General features: G+C 51.0%; 1 protein-coding gene across 1 annotated transcript in view; it reads left to right on the top strand.

Moving 5' to 3' along the window:
• The window catches only part of LOC116952589 (integral membrane protein 2B-like), a 36,843-nt gene extending 24,027 nt beyond the window's left edge, over window positions 1-12,816 (top strand). The window contains exons 2-6 of the mRNA XM_032972075.2: window positions 969-1,103; window positions 2,325-2,597; window positions 7,358-7,468; window positions 8,801-8,948; window positions 9,444-12,816. Of these exons, the coding sequence (XP_032827966.1) occupies window positions 969-1,103; window positions 2,325-2,597; window positions 7,358-7,468; window positions 8,801-8,948; window positions 9,444-9,538 (762 nt within the window). The 3' untranslated portion in view covers window positions 9,539-12,816. The remainder of the gene's footprint in view (window positions 1-968; window positions 1,104-2,324; window positions 2,598-7,357; window positions 7,469-8,800; window positions 8,949-9,443) is intronic.
• Window positions 12,817-13,270: the final 454 nt, after the last annotated feature.

Genomic DNA, 13,270 nt, shown 5'->3' with positions numbered 1-13,270 from the left:
CACATACAACCTGTTCGAGACCTGCCTGCTGTACTGACTCTGATACCAGGAATGGGAAGGAACAAAAGGTGAAAAAGAAGCTTGGTGGTAAGTTGGTGCCCGTTGATGGCGGGTTGGTGTTATGGTTATGGTCTTAATTGTTTGTCTGGTAAGGAGTAGGGTTAGGGATCGACTGATTGGTAAGGCATACTTCTCTTCCTAGCAAGGAGTTAGCCATTCGTTCAGCTAAGCATGTCATTTAAATAATAATACTATTTTTACTAGATTGTTTCTGTACACAAAGGCCTGCAGCAGAACGTTGGGTGACAAACAACCGCATGTCGTTGTTTATGTATCCCACGCGTCCTGATTGATGGAGGGGGGGGGACAGTCAATCCGGGGGAACCAAGTGTGTCATTTTTCAGGACGACTCAAATGAGTACTTTGTGCGGTGTGTAAACATCGCCAGTCGGGAGAAATAGGCGGCTGGGCGTAGTGCTGGCCACCCACCACCTCTTTTGCCGTCCTTTATAGGTGATCGCTAACAGCACTTGCCTCAACAGTCTGTTACAACTTATATTAGAATGTTTGTCTTTGTGCACTCACATTGTGTTGAGGATGGCCCACACCTTGCTGTCTGATTGGCTGATGCTGAAAGGATGGAATTGCTGAGTGGATGATTGGCCATGCAGGTGGGAGAGTGACACCCGGTGCACCGCACATACGACATCCAGGAGGGGGTGGCGAAAGTGCATTATTGATTTTCTTATCTGGCTGACTGGTTATTTGCCTCACTGATGCGCTCATTGCTTATTTGGCTGGGTGGTTGCTATTCTAGCCAGTGAATTCGTGTATTGTGTAATTTTCCAAACTTTCAATAAATGGCTGACTTGTTAAGCTGGCCGTGTAATCGGACTGCCTGCTTAACCGACGGACTGGCTAATTGATCGACGCGCGATTGTTTTGTTGCGTGTCTCCGCGCGTGCAAGGATGTGGAAGCAGTGGCCGTGAACCCGCGCCGTGCCGGAGGCCGCACCTGGGGCTGGTGCCTGGTGCTGGGGTTGGGGCTCATGCTGGCTGGCCTGGTGGTGGTCGGCTTCTACCTCTACCGCCACTTCATCCCGGTGCGGAGCGTGCAGCGGGAGTGGCACCTCCACCCTCATCTCGTTATCCGGCCGCTACTGCTCTTCCTGTCATCCCACCACTACTCTTATTGACATCCCACAACTACTCCTCTTATTGACATCCCACCACTACTCCTCTTATTGACATCCCACCACTACTCCTCTTATTGACATCCCACAACTACTCCTTGTCTCGTCACCACTACTCCTTGTCTTGTCATCCCACCACTACTACTTGTCTCTTCACCACTGCTCCTTGTCTCGTCATCCCACCACTACTCCTCGTCTCTTCATCCCACAACTACTCCTCGTCTTGTTGCGTTTCCTCTCTTCTCCTCGTGTCCCTCCAACCCCCCCTGCCGTTTGTGTCTCGTCCTCTCGTGTGTCCCGTTGTGTCTTGTCCACGGCTCACCGTCTCACCTCCGTTGGACTTTTGTCTCTCGTCATCGTTCAAGCCTCTTATCATCACACCGTGCCTCATCACTCCTCTCTCGTCACTCCTCTCTCATCACTCTGCCTTTGTGCGCCTCATCTTACGACATCTCACGACATCTCACGACGTCTCACGACATCTCACGACATCTCACGACATCTCACGACGTCTCACGACGTCTCACGTCTATTCCCATCTTGACCCCCTCCAAGCCTCATTTCACCTTTTTCTCATCTCTCACCTCGGCTCATCGCCGGTACTGGGTGCTAGCGGCTACGCTGCTTATGACCAATAGGCAACCCATCCCCAACAACCCTCCCCCCACCCCCTGCAAGCATCCAGATCGCCATCTCCTGACATTGGCCAGCGTATGATGGCAGTACAGCAAGTGGGTTAATCTCCATCTGTACGAGGATATCGAGTGTTACCCCACCCCCCACCCCTCCCCCCGTGCATGCGTGGGTTATTTCCGGGCTCTCGGATTTCCCTCCCACGTGCGTGAACACTCTCAAATGGGGATAAAAAAAAAATATCCCAATAGAGGACCACAGATCTCGGGGCAGTTGTCGCTAGCGCCACTTCTCGCCGCCTTTCCCCCAAGCCGCTCGTCTGATTTCACCCCCAGCGGCGCACCCCGTTACAAATTCCACCGCAATGGCGGTGGCCGTTGTTTTGTGCCATTGTTTTTTTGTGACACCGAACGAAGCGGTGCACGAATAACGTCTCATCGTCGCCGCTATTATTAACGACCGCCGACGCCTGCCCTGGCTCCGCCGTCCCCCCCGCAGAACTCTCGCATGTTTCACTGTGGCGTGAGCTACATGGACCAGCCGCCGCCGCGCGCCATGTCCCCGGCGGCCGTGGGCTTTGGTCCGCGTCACTACAGCGATGACATCGACGATGACGGAGACGAGCTGATGCTGAGTGGCGCCAGCGCGCCCCTGCTGCGCCTGGAGGAGGACGTGGAGTTCGACTTGGACTACTCGGTGTCCCTCATCAACGTGCCCGTGCCCGGCTTCGAGGAGAGCGACCCCGCCGAGATCGTGCACGACTTCCAGCGGGTGGGTTTGCTCGGGACGTCGCGGCGACGGAGGTGTCACCGCGATTGTGGTGTGACGGCGGTGCCGGAGTTCGCCGGCTGTAGAGAGTCGACTGTCAACTTCCGGGCTCGCACGTTCCGGTGTTAGCTGGCCACGTTCTGAGGCTGCAGCCATCCGCCGACCACTGTTTAAAACATATACCAGCAAAGGCTCTGTGGTCCGGGGGTAGGGGTCTGGGGGTGGGGCGGGCAAGGAGTCGGGGAACTTGCCCTATTGTTTCAATTCCCAGAAAAAATTGAGGTGGCAGTCGATTGGGGTGTTTTAAATCCCCCCCCCTCCATTCCGGCCCCCACTCTGTGCACCCAGAGATATAAATAGGTTCATCGTGGTTCGTTGATAAGCAGGTTGTGTGTGGTTGGGGGTATAGTGGTGGGTTGGTCCCACTTCTTCGGAGACAGGATACGCACATTGTGCAAACAAGAAAGTTCCGATGGGTGGTACAAGGACGAATGAGAAAATATTCTCTTAATCGAATTATGGTCCTGAGTTATGGCAGTTATAGGATCGTGACCGAATTGATTCCTGATCAGGTTCTGAACTCGTGGGCCACTAGTTGTGAGTCACGTACTCTTATCCACTGTTGCCACACAGCCAGATTAACAATTAGGCACTGTGTTGGTTACTTTCTAAAGGCAGTATCGATTCCCTCGAGACATTAATTCCTCACATTACATGCACTGAGTAATGTATTTATAATCTATTCGTATGTGTTTAAACCCCTCTGTCTCATTGATCCATAATACCACTGGATTACGCATGTGGACCACATGGGCAAAACCAAGTGACGGTGGCTAGTGAGTTGGCCCGCTGACTCAAGGGGGCTCAGCAGAGACACGGAGTCAGGTGCCACTGAGAACTTACTGTGGTGGCGAGATGTTAACTACATTGGCTGGTATGCAGCAGGTTGTAGGTTCGATCCCGACCCTGACGCCTGCTGTATATTTGGAGTTTGCGTTTCTCTCTCCCCGTGGTCGAGTGGATTTTTTTCCACACATGTAAAAACGTGCGTGTAGAGTATTTGGCTGCTGTAAATATCCACGTGAGCTATCATTTGTGGCCATGTAGCTTCTGAAAAAGAGCTACACAGCTCAGTGGGCCTTATCTGGTAAAATGAAAAAAATGTTTACAGTTCAGTTTATAGTCTTCAAATCTGGGCTCCAGCCAGGTGCGAACAAAGTGCGTCCCCGAGTAGCGACTTTATGGTCTAAAACTGTTCACAATTGATTGCGCTTGTGCTTTTCAAAACGCTTCCATTGCGTTGTCGGTCAACTTCACAGGTTCAAGCTCTGCGAAGGAAACATTGTCGCTGTGTCGTACGATGAACAGTCTTTGCAGGGTCTTACGGGCAATGCAGTGGGGGATATCATGGAGTCAAGATGATGATAACACCACCACCTTGCTGCCTACGCTTTCCACCCTCCGCGCTACCCCGCAGCTGCTGCAGTCGAGATGCGCATGTTTTACGCTTCCACGTTTATGCGTATTTAACGTGAATGTCTCCCCTTGGGTTACAGATCAGAATGGATGAGATGGGAACAAAGCAGGGAGACCGATAAGGCGTGCCGGACGGGCGGAGCGCACGAGAGCGGTGCAAATCAGACGAGAGTTGATTCTTAATTGAGTCATGGCCTCACTGCCGGACATTGGATTACATATCAGGGGTTTCATGCATTATGATTTGTGTACAAAGCAGAAAGCGGGGAATAATCTCTCACGGCTCAAATGTGTAATCTCTGATTAACATTCATCATTGCCCGGAGGTTCCTCACAGCGACTCATGCATTGTATAAAGGTGGGCGCACCGCAAGACGCTGGGTCAACCGAATGGTGCCCAGAAAGGTGTCATCACGTGGACTCCCCCCACCTGTGTTCTGTGTGTTTGGGATAGAGTCATAGAGTGTTTCCCACTGGTAAGCGTGGGGTTTCTCCGGGTGCTCTGGTTTCCTGCCATGTGCAAACACGAATTAATTGGCCGATGACATCTTCATATATAGAGGACTGCAGAGCTTGGGAAATTGTTGACACCAGCTCATCGCATGGCTGCCTTCCTGCTTGTCTGTTGTTCCACCTCACGCCTCCCGAGTATTCCTCTACGAGAGCCAGCGAGTGCTGTGCACGCATCACAAGTTGAAATTATTATCCATTATGACGGAGCTTCAATTCTACGGCGCTTTTTACTGGGGTAACGCAGCGATACTACACCCACGGACTTGACAATGTGAAGATGTTGTCATACGAATCTCATCCCCCCCTTAATCCTCCACATGTTCGCCGTTGTGTTGGCGACACAGGTTCGAGAGAATCCCAGGTGTCACCTGGCCATCACTCTGCTTGGTACAATAAGCATATGTGTCCTGCTTGTCATGGAATCTGACTTTGGAAGGTATCGAATTAAGCATGGTTTTTTTGCGTGCAAAAGCCTCATGAACATCGAGCAATTAATTATTACTGCTTGTGCAACCTCTTTTTATCCATGGCACAGCAGGGGAAGTGGAGTAGGGTCACGGATGTAATGCGTGGGAACGGAGAAAGGAACGGAAGAGGGAAGGGGATGCTGGGAGGGACGTCCTCAAGACGGACAGAGAGGAGGGCACACGGTTCAAAGATGAGCAGCAGGAGGAGAGAAGCAGTGGTGAAGAGGAGGGGGAGGAGGAGGGGCAGAAGGAATGGCTGGGCCCAGATGTTGGGGATGAGAGGGCGGTGATGATAATGATGAGAGGTGGAGGGGTGGGAAGAGAGAGAGAGAATATATAAGGAGCGAGCAGAAGTGAGATGCATGGAGGAGGAGAAGCAGCGGCATCTTTTTTCACAGGGGGCTACGGCGGTTAGAGGGGAGGGATTCGATGTGGGGATGGCCACACATAAGTCACGTGGTTTGCGGGAGGCTTTAGCTAATGTAGAGATTTATCAGAATATTTATTTAGACGGAAGGAGGAATCCGATGAGCTGTGAATCTCTTTTTCACAGATGCCCAATATGGGCGGGTCAGCAAGTTACAACAACAGACAGTACAAATGTGACTATCCAGCACTAATCTTCTACTTCAGGATATTTTTTTACGTGCTACAAAAGCAAAGACTTTGTCACCTATACCAATGCTTGCTCTAGGGACATTTCAAAGGCAATCTATATAATCACTGATACGAAGCACAAATTCGGCCGAAGCTGGGGTACTGTCGCCATATCTGGGGTGGTGCACCCAGTTTCTCGAGCGCACACTGCCCCTGATGGAATACAACGTAAAGCAACCGGGGTTCGTTGATTATCGAGCACGCACTGGTTCAGTCCGGTCACTCACTCATGGGGCGGTCAGCCTTGTTCATGGGGTGCCACGGTGGCGAGGTGTTAACTTCCTCGCCTAGTATACAGGAGGTTGTGGATTCAATCCCAAACCTGACGCCTATACATTTTAAGTTTGCATGTTCTCCCTGTGATCGTGTCGATTTTCCTCCGGGGTCCTCCGTTTTTTTTCAACCTTGCAGTTCAATCTGTTGTCTAAATACAATTTTGTCTTAATGTATGCACCTCTGGATATTAATATAATAATGAAGCTGGTAGCCCTGTGCCCGGATCACCCACCAATGCACACGACCATGTCAAATCTCAGAAGCTTATCAGAGTTGAGCCTGGATAGGGCTTGGATGGGTGGCCGCGATCCACAACAGATTGTTATAAACTGCGGCAGCAAGTTACACTGCTGTACTGCACTCGTTTTCCCGCCACTATGCTCCCAGCTCCCTGTGGTTAGTTTATTATAGTTTTGCTGAGATCACTTGGTTCTCATTTCAGTTCCCATTAACAAAACTCAGCTTTCACTTTTAGTTCCCGTAAGTGATGATAACACTGGTGTGAGTCTTATTGTGTGCGCGGTCCTGCTTCCTGTTGTGGGTTCTGTGCACGCATCTCATTGTGTGTGGGCGCCGCTGTGGCCAGATGTTGCCTAACTCCTGGTATACAGGCGGTCGTGGGTTCGATCCCGACCCTGATGCCTGTATATTTGGAGTTTGCATGTCTCTCTCCCCGTGGTCGTGTGGATTTTTCTCCAGGTCGTCCGTTTTTTTCCCGTCCACATTCATAATCATTGTGCATTTAGAGTATTTAGCTGCTCGAAATTTCCGCGTGAGAGGCCGCTTCGTTGAGCTATCATGTGGCCAGGTCCACTTCTGAAGCTACATAGCTCAGTGGGCCTTGCCTGGTAAAATAAAAATAAAAGTTTCGTTTAAAAGTTAAAGTGTGCTCTGCAGTGCCCGCGTGTGTGTTCTGTGTTGTTTCTCGCTCGTGCCCTTGTGCGTGCTTCCACCCCCCCCCCCCCCCCCCCCCGTGTGTCTGTTTGTACATCCCATTGTTTGTGCGCACGCGTCCTGCGGTGTGTTTGTGTAATGTAGGGAGTGATTGCATAGTGGTTATCGCACTGCACTACGAATCCATCCAGCTCTTGACTAACACCATTGACGAATATTCAAACGGGTCCTCACCTAGGTCGACTCAGCCTCAAATAGGTGTCTAGTGCGGTGTTTCAACATCACCACTGGGGAGACCAAGTCTCCCAGGTGTAGTGCTAATCGCTCACCCCCTAGTGTGCCGTGTTGACCTCCATAAACGCTCTCTAATGGCACTTGCCGCAACAGGCTGTGGAGGCTAACGGGGGATCTTTGTCTTTGTGTGGGTATGTTGTGTGTTGTCTTGCTCACACGTGTGCGTGTGTGTGTGCGTGTCTGTAGCTGCTGACAGCTTACTACGACGTGAACCTGGGAAAGTGCTACGTCATCGCCCTCAACACGTCCATCGTGATGCCTCCTCGCAACCTCTTTGAACTCATGATTAACATCCGGGTAAGCACCCCACGCAGTTTGTGTGTGTGTTTGTGAGTGCGTTTCCTGTGGAGGAGGCTCGTGAATGACGCTGCTCCTGGGCAGTTGGAGGCAGACGCCCTCCAGCAACAACTGAGGGCAGAGGAGTGACGCTCACAATAACGAGCGGAGTGCCGGGCGGCTAAAACTCAAGTTTGCACAGTAGGGGGCACAGGTGGTTTATCGGCCAGTCATGTCAAGACTTTGTAGGGTGTACGTTGAGATTTATAAGGGCACGGGGTGACCAATGAGGTCTGAAGTGGTCTGTAATAAGGTAGGCACTGATAAGGTGTTGATAGATATGCGACTCCAAAGCGTTAGATTCGACTAACAAACGAGAAGACGCCGGAAAGATTATTATTTATGTTAACCCCTGGAAAGTCCTCGCTGCATCTCAATATATTTTTTTAAACAGAAGGATCCTACCAAGTTTTGCGCAGTAGGGGGCGATGTTGCTGCTGCTGTGGCTACAGCTGGTGCATCTACCAGTGATCTCAGTCAGCCAACCCATGGCACTTGGGTCTGTCCCGTGACCTTCCTGCGGGCGTTTGACACTTCACGTAGCCTTAAAGTGCACATAGCTTGCACAAGCGCCGTGGTGACGTCACCGCCACTTAGTGGTGAATGTCGGTGGTTGTTGTTGTACGTGGATGTATGCGCAGTGGTGGCGCAGTGCAAGTAAGGACTGGCCACCTGGGTTCGATTCCAGTGCGTGGCTGACATCAATGGCGAGTGTCTGTACAAATTCTGGGCCCTCCCTCCCCCTTGGTTGACTAGGCCTCAAATGAGCCAATACCCAGTGGGCTGTGGAAACATCTCTACTGGGAAGACAAAGGCGGCCGGGCATGGTGGTAGCTGCACCACCCTCTCGTGTTGCGCATCGTCATTCGTCGGTGCTGAATGGAGTTAAAGAGAACTCGCAAAAAACACCTCTGCGAAAGATCCAACGCAGAAGATCCCTGGGTTTGAACTTCCACGAAGCTCATGGTCCACCCTAAATCACATCCGCACACACCATGGCAGATGCGGACATCTGATGCACAAATGGAAAATGAAAAACTCTCCAGTAGTGTGCGACTGTGGTCATCCAGAACAGACCGTACAAATGCATAAAGACGCAATGCACCGAACCACAAATATGAAGGAGACATCATCACAGCAATGCACTCTGCTGGCTCCTAAAGTGGTTATCTGGCTTGGCTACCTGAATGTGAAATTGTAGTTTTTGCTCTGCATCTACATCAGCCGTACGAATGAAGAAGATTCATCGGTGCTCGCTTACGGCACGTGCCCCTATGCATTTTGTCCTTACAGCGTGGGACCTACCTGCCTCAGACGTACTTGATCCATGAGCAGCTGGTGGTGACGGAGCGGATTGACGACGTGGACGAGCTGGGCTTCTTCATCTTCCGCATGTGCAATGGCAAGCCTACCTTCCGCCTGCAGCGCCGCCCACAGCCATGTACGTATGGGGACACGCATGTGGGGATGTGCGGGGAGGCACGGGGGGACACCAGCGAGGCACGGTGACACCAGGCAGGCACGGTGACACCAGGCAGGCACGGTGACACCAGGCAGGCACGGTGACACCAGGCAGGCACGGTGACACAAGGCAGGCACGGTGACACCAGGCAGGCACGGTGACACCAGGCAGGCACGGTGACACAAGGCAGGCACGGTGACACCAGGCAGGCACGGTGACACCAGGCAGGCACGGTGACACCAGGCAGGCACGGTGACACCAGGGAGGCATGGAAAGGAATAATATTTTGTCTTCTCCAAATGAATCGTAAATGGCACTTGAACGCACAATTTGCAAAGGAAGTTTATTGTCTCATGAGCTCGCGACCCCTTAATGCCAACCCCCATAAAATCTGACCTCTCATCCCTGACCCCCGCCCCCCTTGGCTTCCCCCGTGCACGTGCGTGTGTGTGTCCCCTCGTGTCGGCATGGTAGTGGCGATGGAGAAGAGATCGCTGGAGAACTGCCACAAGATCCGCCACTTTGCCAGCACCATGGTGGTGGAGACGGTGATCTGCGAGCAGGACTGAGCGCCACGTTGCGCCGCGCCATGTCGGGTGGCCGCGGCACGTGCCGGCGTGCTCACTCACATGTACGCTTGCACACGCACGCACGTAGATTCTCTGCTCCCTTTGCGATCCCACGGGGCTTTGGCAGCGCTCCCGAGCTGACGAGAGAAACTCAAGAGGCATGTTTTCCGTCCTCCGCGCCTTTTTTTCTTTGCACATTGTCAGTGGTGTGTCGAGCTAAATTACAGGTTTTTACGTAAAAATATTTGTATTGCCGCACCTCCAATTAGCACGGTTGGCTACGCACAGTGCGAGAGAAGTTCAACAACATACATATCCGCACCGAGCAGTTTAGATCGCAAAGCTTATGACTGTGGTCACGTGTGAGTCTACATTCAGCAAATGTAAGGCCTTTTTATATATATGAACATATTTTAATTCGTAATTACATTTTTATCACCTCTTTAATTGAACTTTCATCACCATTTTTATCCCAGTTGTGTTTATTTTTTTTTATTCGCTTAACGAATTTTGTTCCCCGCGTCACGTTCAACTCCGCTTGCTGTGGAAAATTACACGTTCTGGTGGGGCCCCGTCTCAAAAGAACCATCCGACTAAGGCGGTACTAATTTTATCGACCACTCCCTACCCCCCCGTAGTGCTAATAGGGCTGAGTCGACCCTGTCCGCCGGGTTACGACCTCTCCCCTTGAATTTGTTCTGGAACTGAGACACTTTGCCTTCTGATGGCGACACTTTGCGCAATCGAACCATTGTCTCCAAACGCCCCCCCGTGGTCCGCGCTGTGTGCGCGAGCGTTGTGCGGGGCAGAGGGCAGCGCGAGAAGTTTTTGCTGCATCGCTCGGGGGCGCTGCTGTCTCTCCCCTAGATTCCAGTGTTGCGTGCCTACGTATTGGCATGCGTGCTTGCGCGTGTGTGCTTGCGCGTGTGTTTGCGTTTGTTTTCCAACTCTGCTCCACTCTCCCGTCCCGTAAGAATCGATGTAACTCTTTTTAGCGACGCAGCCATTTGTTTTGCACTATAATCCCTGCGTGATTGTCACTTTTAATTTTCCGGCCGTTCACACCTCTTGTCTTCTTGCCCCTCTACCCCTCTCCTGACAGCTGATCTCTATATATATATATTTTTTTCTTTTAACTATCTCCTTAGTCCATCATGTGTTGAGTTGCTAGCTTACATTTGATGATACACTGTACTCTCTGCATTATCGATCGGTAGTCGTTTGGTGGGGTGTCCATGCGCGCGTTGTCGTTGCTCTTTAGGCACGTGATGTAATCGTCCTCTCTCTCTCTCCAAAAGCGATTGGCCGCTACGCTGAGCCGCTCCGTCGCCCCCCCCCCCCCGTAGTCGTCGGCTTCTTTAGCACCACGTTTCAACGTCTTCAAGCATCCTCCCCCGCCCCCCCCCATTGGCCTCGGCCAGTGGCGGGCGCAGAGTCTGGGACGTGTTGGGCACACTCCGGGCACACTCTGGGTTCTGTCCGCGATTCGATTTAGAATACAAAAACGCAGCGGACACTATTAACAGGAATAACACATTTTGATGTTTTAAGCTGTGCTTTTACTATTAACACGTAGTTTTGAGAATGGATATATATATGAAAAATGTGTTTTATTTGTGTTTTCAGTAAAAAAGGCTCGTGTGTGTGTGTGTGCGCGCGTGTTTTATTAGTGCTCGGGAGGTGTGTGTGTAGGCGGTTCTGCAATTCTGGAGTCAAAGCGGCTTGTAAGCAAACTCAGCTTGGGCAACTGACACTTTGCAATTGGTCGCCTGTATCGGGGCAACGGATATATTTCAGTCCAATTGAATAACCAAAATCTCGTCTGTCAGGAATAGCTAATTGCTTTTACCCTCGCAAGTATTAGTGCATAAATCTGCTAATATGAATAAAAAGACAAAGATCCCCCCCATATAGCCTGAACAGACTGTTGGGGTACGTGCTGTTAGCGAACACCTATGAAGGCCAGCACGGCACATGAGGGGGTGGTTGGCCAACACCACGTCCGGCCGCCTTTGTCTCCCGAGTGGTGATGTTTACACAGGCCACACCAGGTACTCATTTGAGGTTGAGTCGACCTAGGGGAGGCCCAAGACCAGTTCAGATAATCGTCACCGGTGTTGGCCGTGAGCGGGAATCGAACTCGGGTCACCGGTTTCGTAGCGCGGCGCGCTAACCGCTACACTACCGCTCCCCAAGCTAATATGAATACCACACCACACCCATCTAGGCCATCGCTGACGTCGCCACTTTTTTGGGACTCGCTCATCGCCAAACCTGGTGGCGAGTTTTACTGGAATTTACGAAACGCGACTTTCGCGTCGCTGTTGTTCTGACGGCGGGAAAGATTCGGTGTTTAAATCACTTCAGCGATATGCGTAGTTAAATGCACAGGAGGGAGGGGGGTGTTTGTCTCATCGTGGCGAGCGTTCCTCATCACCCGATGCTCGGGAGCCGCGTGATACCACATTTCCCCCACCGCCACCACAGATTGCCCGGCGCTGTAGTTGAGACGTGGGGGCTCGGATTCTAAACGGCTGCTCTCTGTGCCAGTCGGCAACTTAGGAAATTAGGGTTGTTTTTCTTTTGAATTAAGCGCACGTGGTCTTGCTAATTAATCCAGGGAAGGAGTGTTGCATAAATATTATACACATGTACCTTAATACAGTAAGTAGAGCGTTGGTTAAGAATCCTAACACGTAGATACGTTTTAAGATATATTCGTTAAGAAAACATGATTTGTGTTGGTTCCACTGTTATTCTGATGTCATTTAAATAGTACGTTAATCAAAAACTCGCTCAAGAGTTTTAATTCATTCTATTCTGTAGGGCCCTACGGCTGCCCATAGTCGTCAGGGATCGCCCCGTAACGTTGTCTGGGCTCGAGGCTGATCCGAACTGGGTGAGCAGCGCTAGCTGGCTTGTGATGTGGCTTTGTTCGCTTGTTGTTTAGGGCCAACTAGCTAGAATGGGGATTGCAATTAAGTGATCCGGACTTGGTTGGCACCATTGGTTGGTGTGGTCTAGCAGCTACAAGAGCCGATATTGCGCTCAAGCTTATATGATCAAAGTTGTGGTTGTGCTGGCTGGATTTATTGGGCCAGCTGACAAGTTGGTCGGTGCTGGCTGCTGTGAACAACCAAAGCCGGCTTGATTGGTCGGGACGAGCTGGATGGCTGATTTGTACACTGATTTGACTTGGACCTTGCCACCTAGAAACAACTCATGTCCCCACAATAAATGTGTGTGCTCGCTTCATAAATAAACGTTACTTTAATCCACGTAAATTGTTCTGCCTGATTTTATTGAGAGTGTGTTCGTGAGCACCCATTAAAGTAAAAAAAAGCCGACATTACTTCCGTAGAACCCTCTATCCACGTAAATAACAATTATTTCTCGTACAACCAATCTGCTGCGTTGCCTTCTGGGAGTGCTAGTGTCCGCAGCATTGTTTCAAGACGAGCAAACGTTGCTGATGAGATGCTACGTGTCGAAACTGCTGCAGAGTTTTGCTTGTCTTGAATGAATGGCTGCTGAAATGATATTCTCCCAGAAAGCCATGTGGCCAATGGGTTGTGTAGGAAATATATTTACGTGGAGAAAAATACTTTCATTTAAAGCTTTCGTGACTGCAAGGATTCATCTTCTTTGGTTCTTTCGGTAAAGTCACGTAGAATGCGCTCCAGCGCTGTCCTCCAGACAGTCTCGTCCCTTCACCTGATGAAGGCCGCTTGT

Source organism: Petromyzon marinus, chromosome 47 (genome assembly GCF_048934315.1).
Source record: "Petromyzon marinus isolate PM22_M1 ecotype Great Lakes invasive population chromosome 47, UKy_Petmar_22M1.pri1.0, whole genome shotgun sequence".
Lineage (NCBI taxonomy): Eukaryota > Metazoa > Chordata > Hyperoartia > Petromyzontiformes > Petromyzontidae > Petromyzon > Petromyzon marinus.
This window is presented reverse-complemented; position numbering and strand designations above follow the sequence as displayed.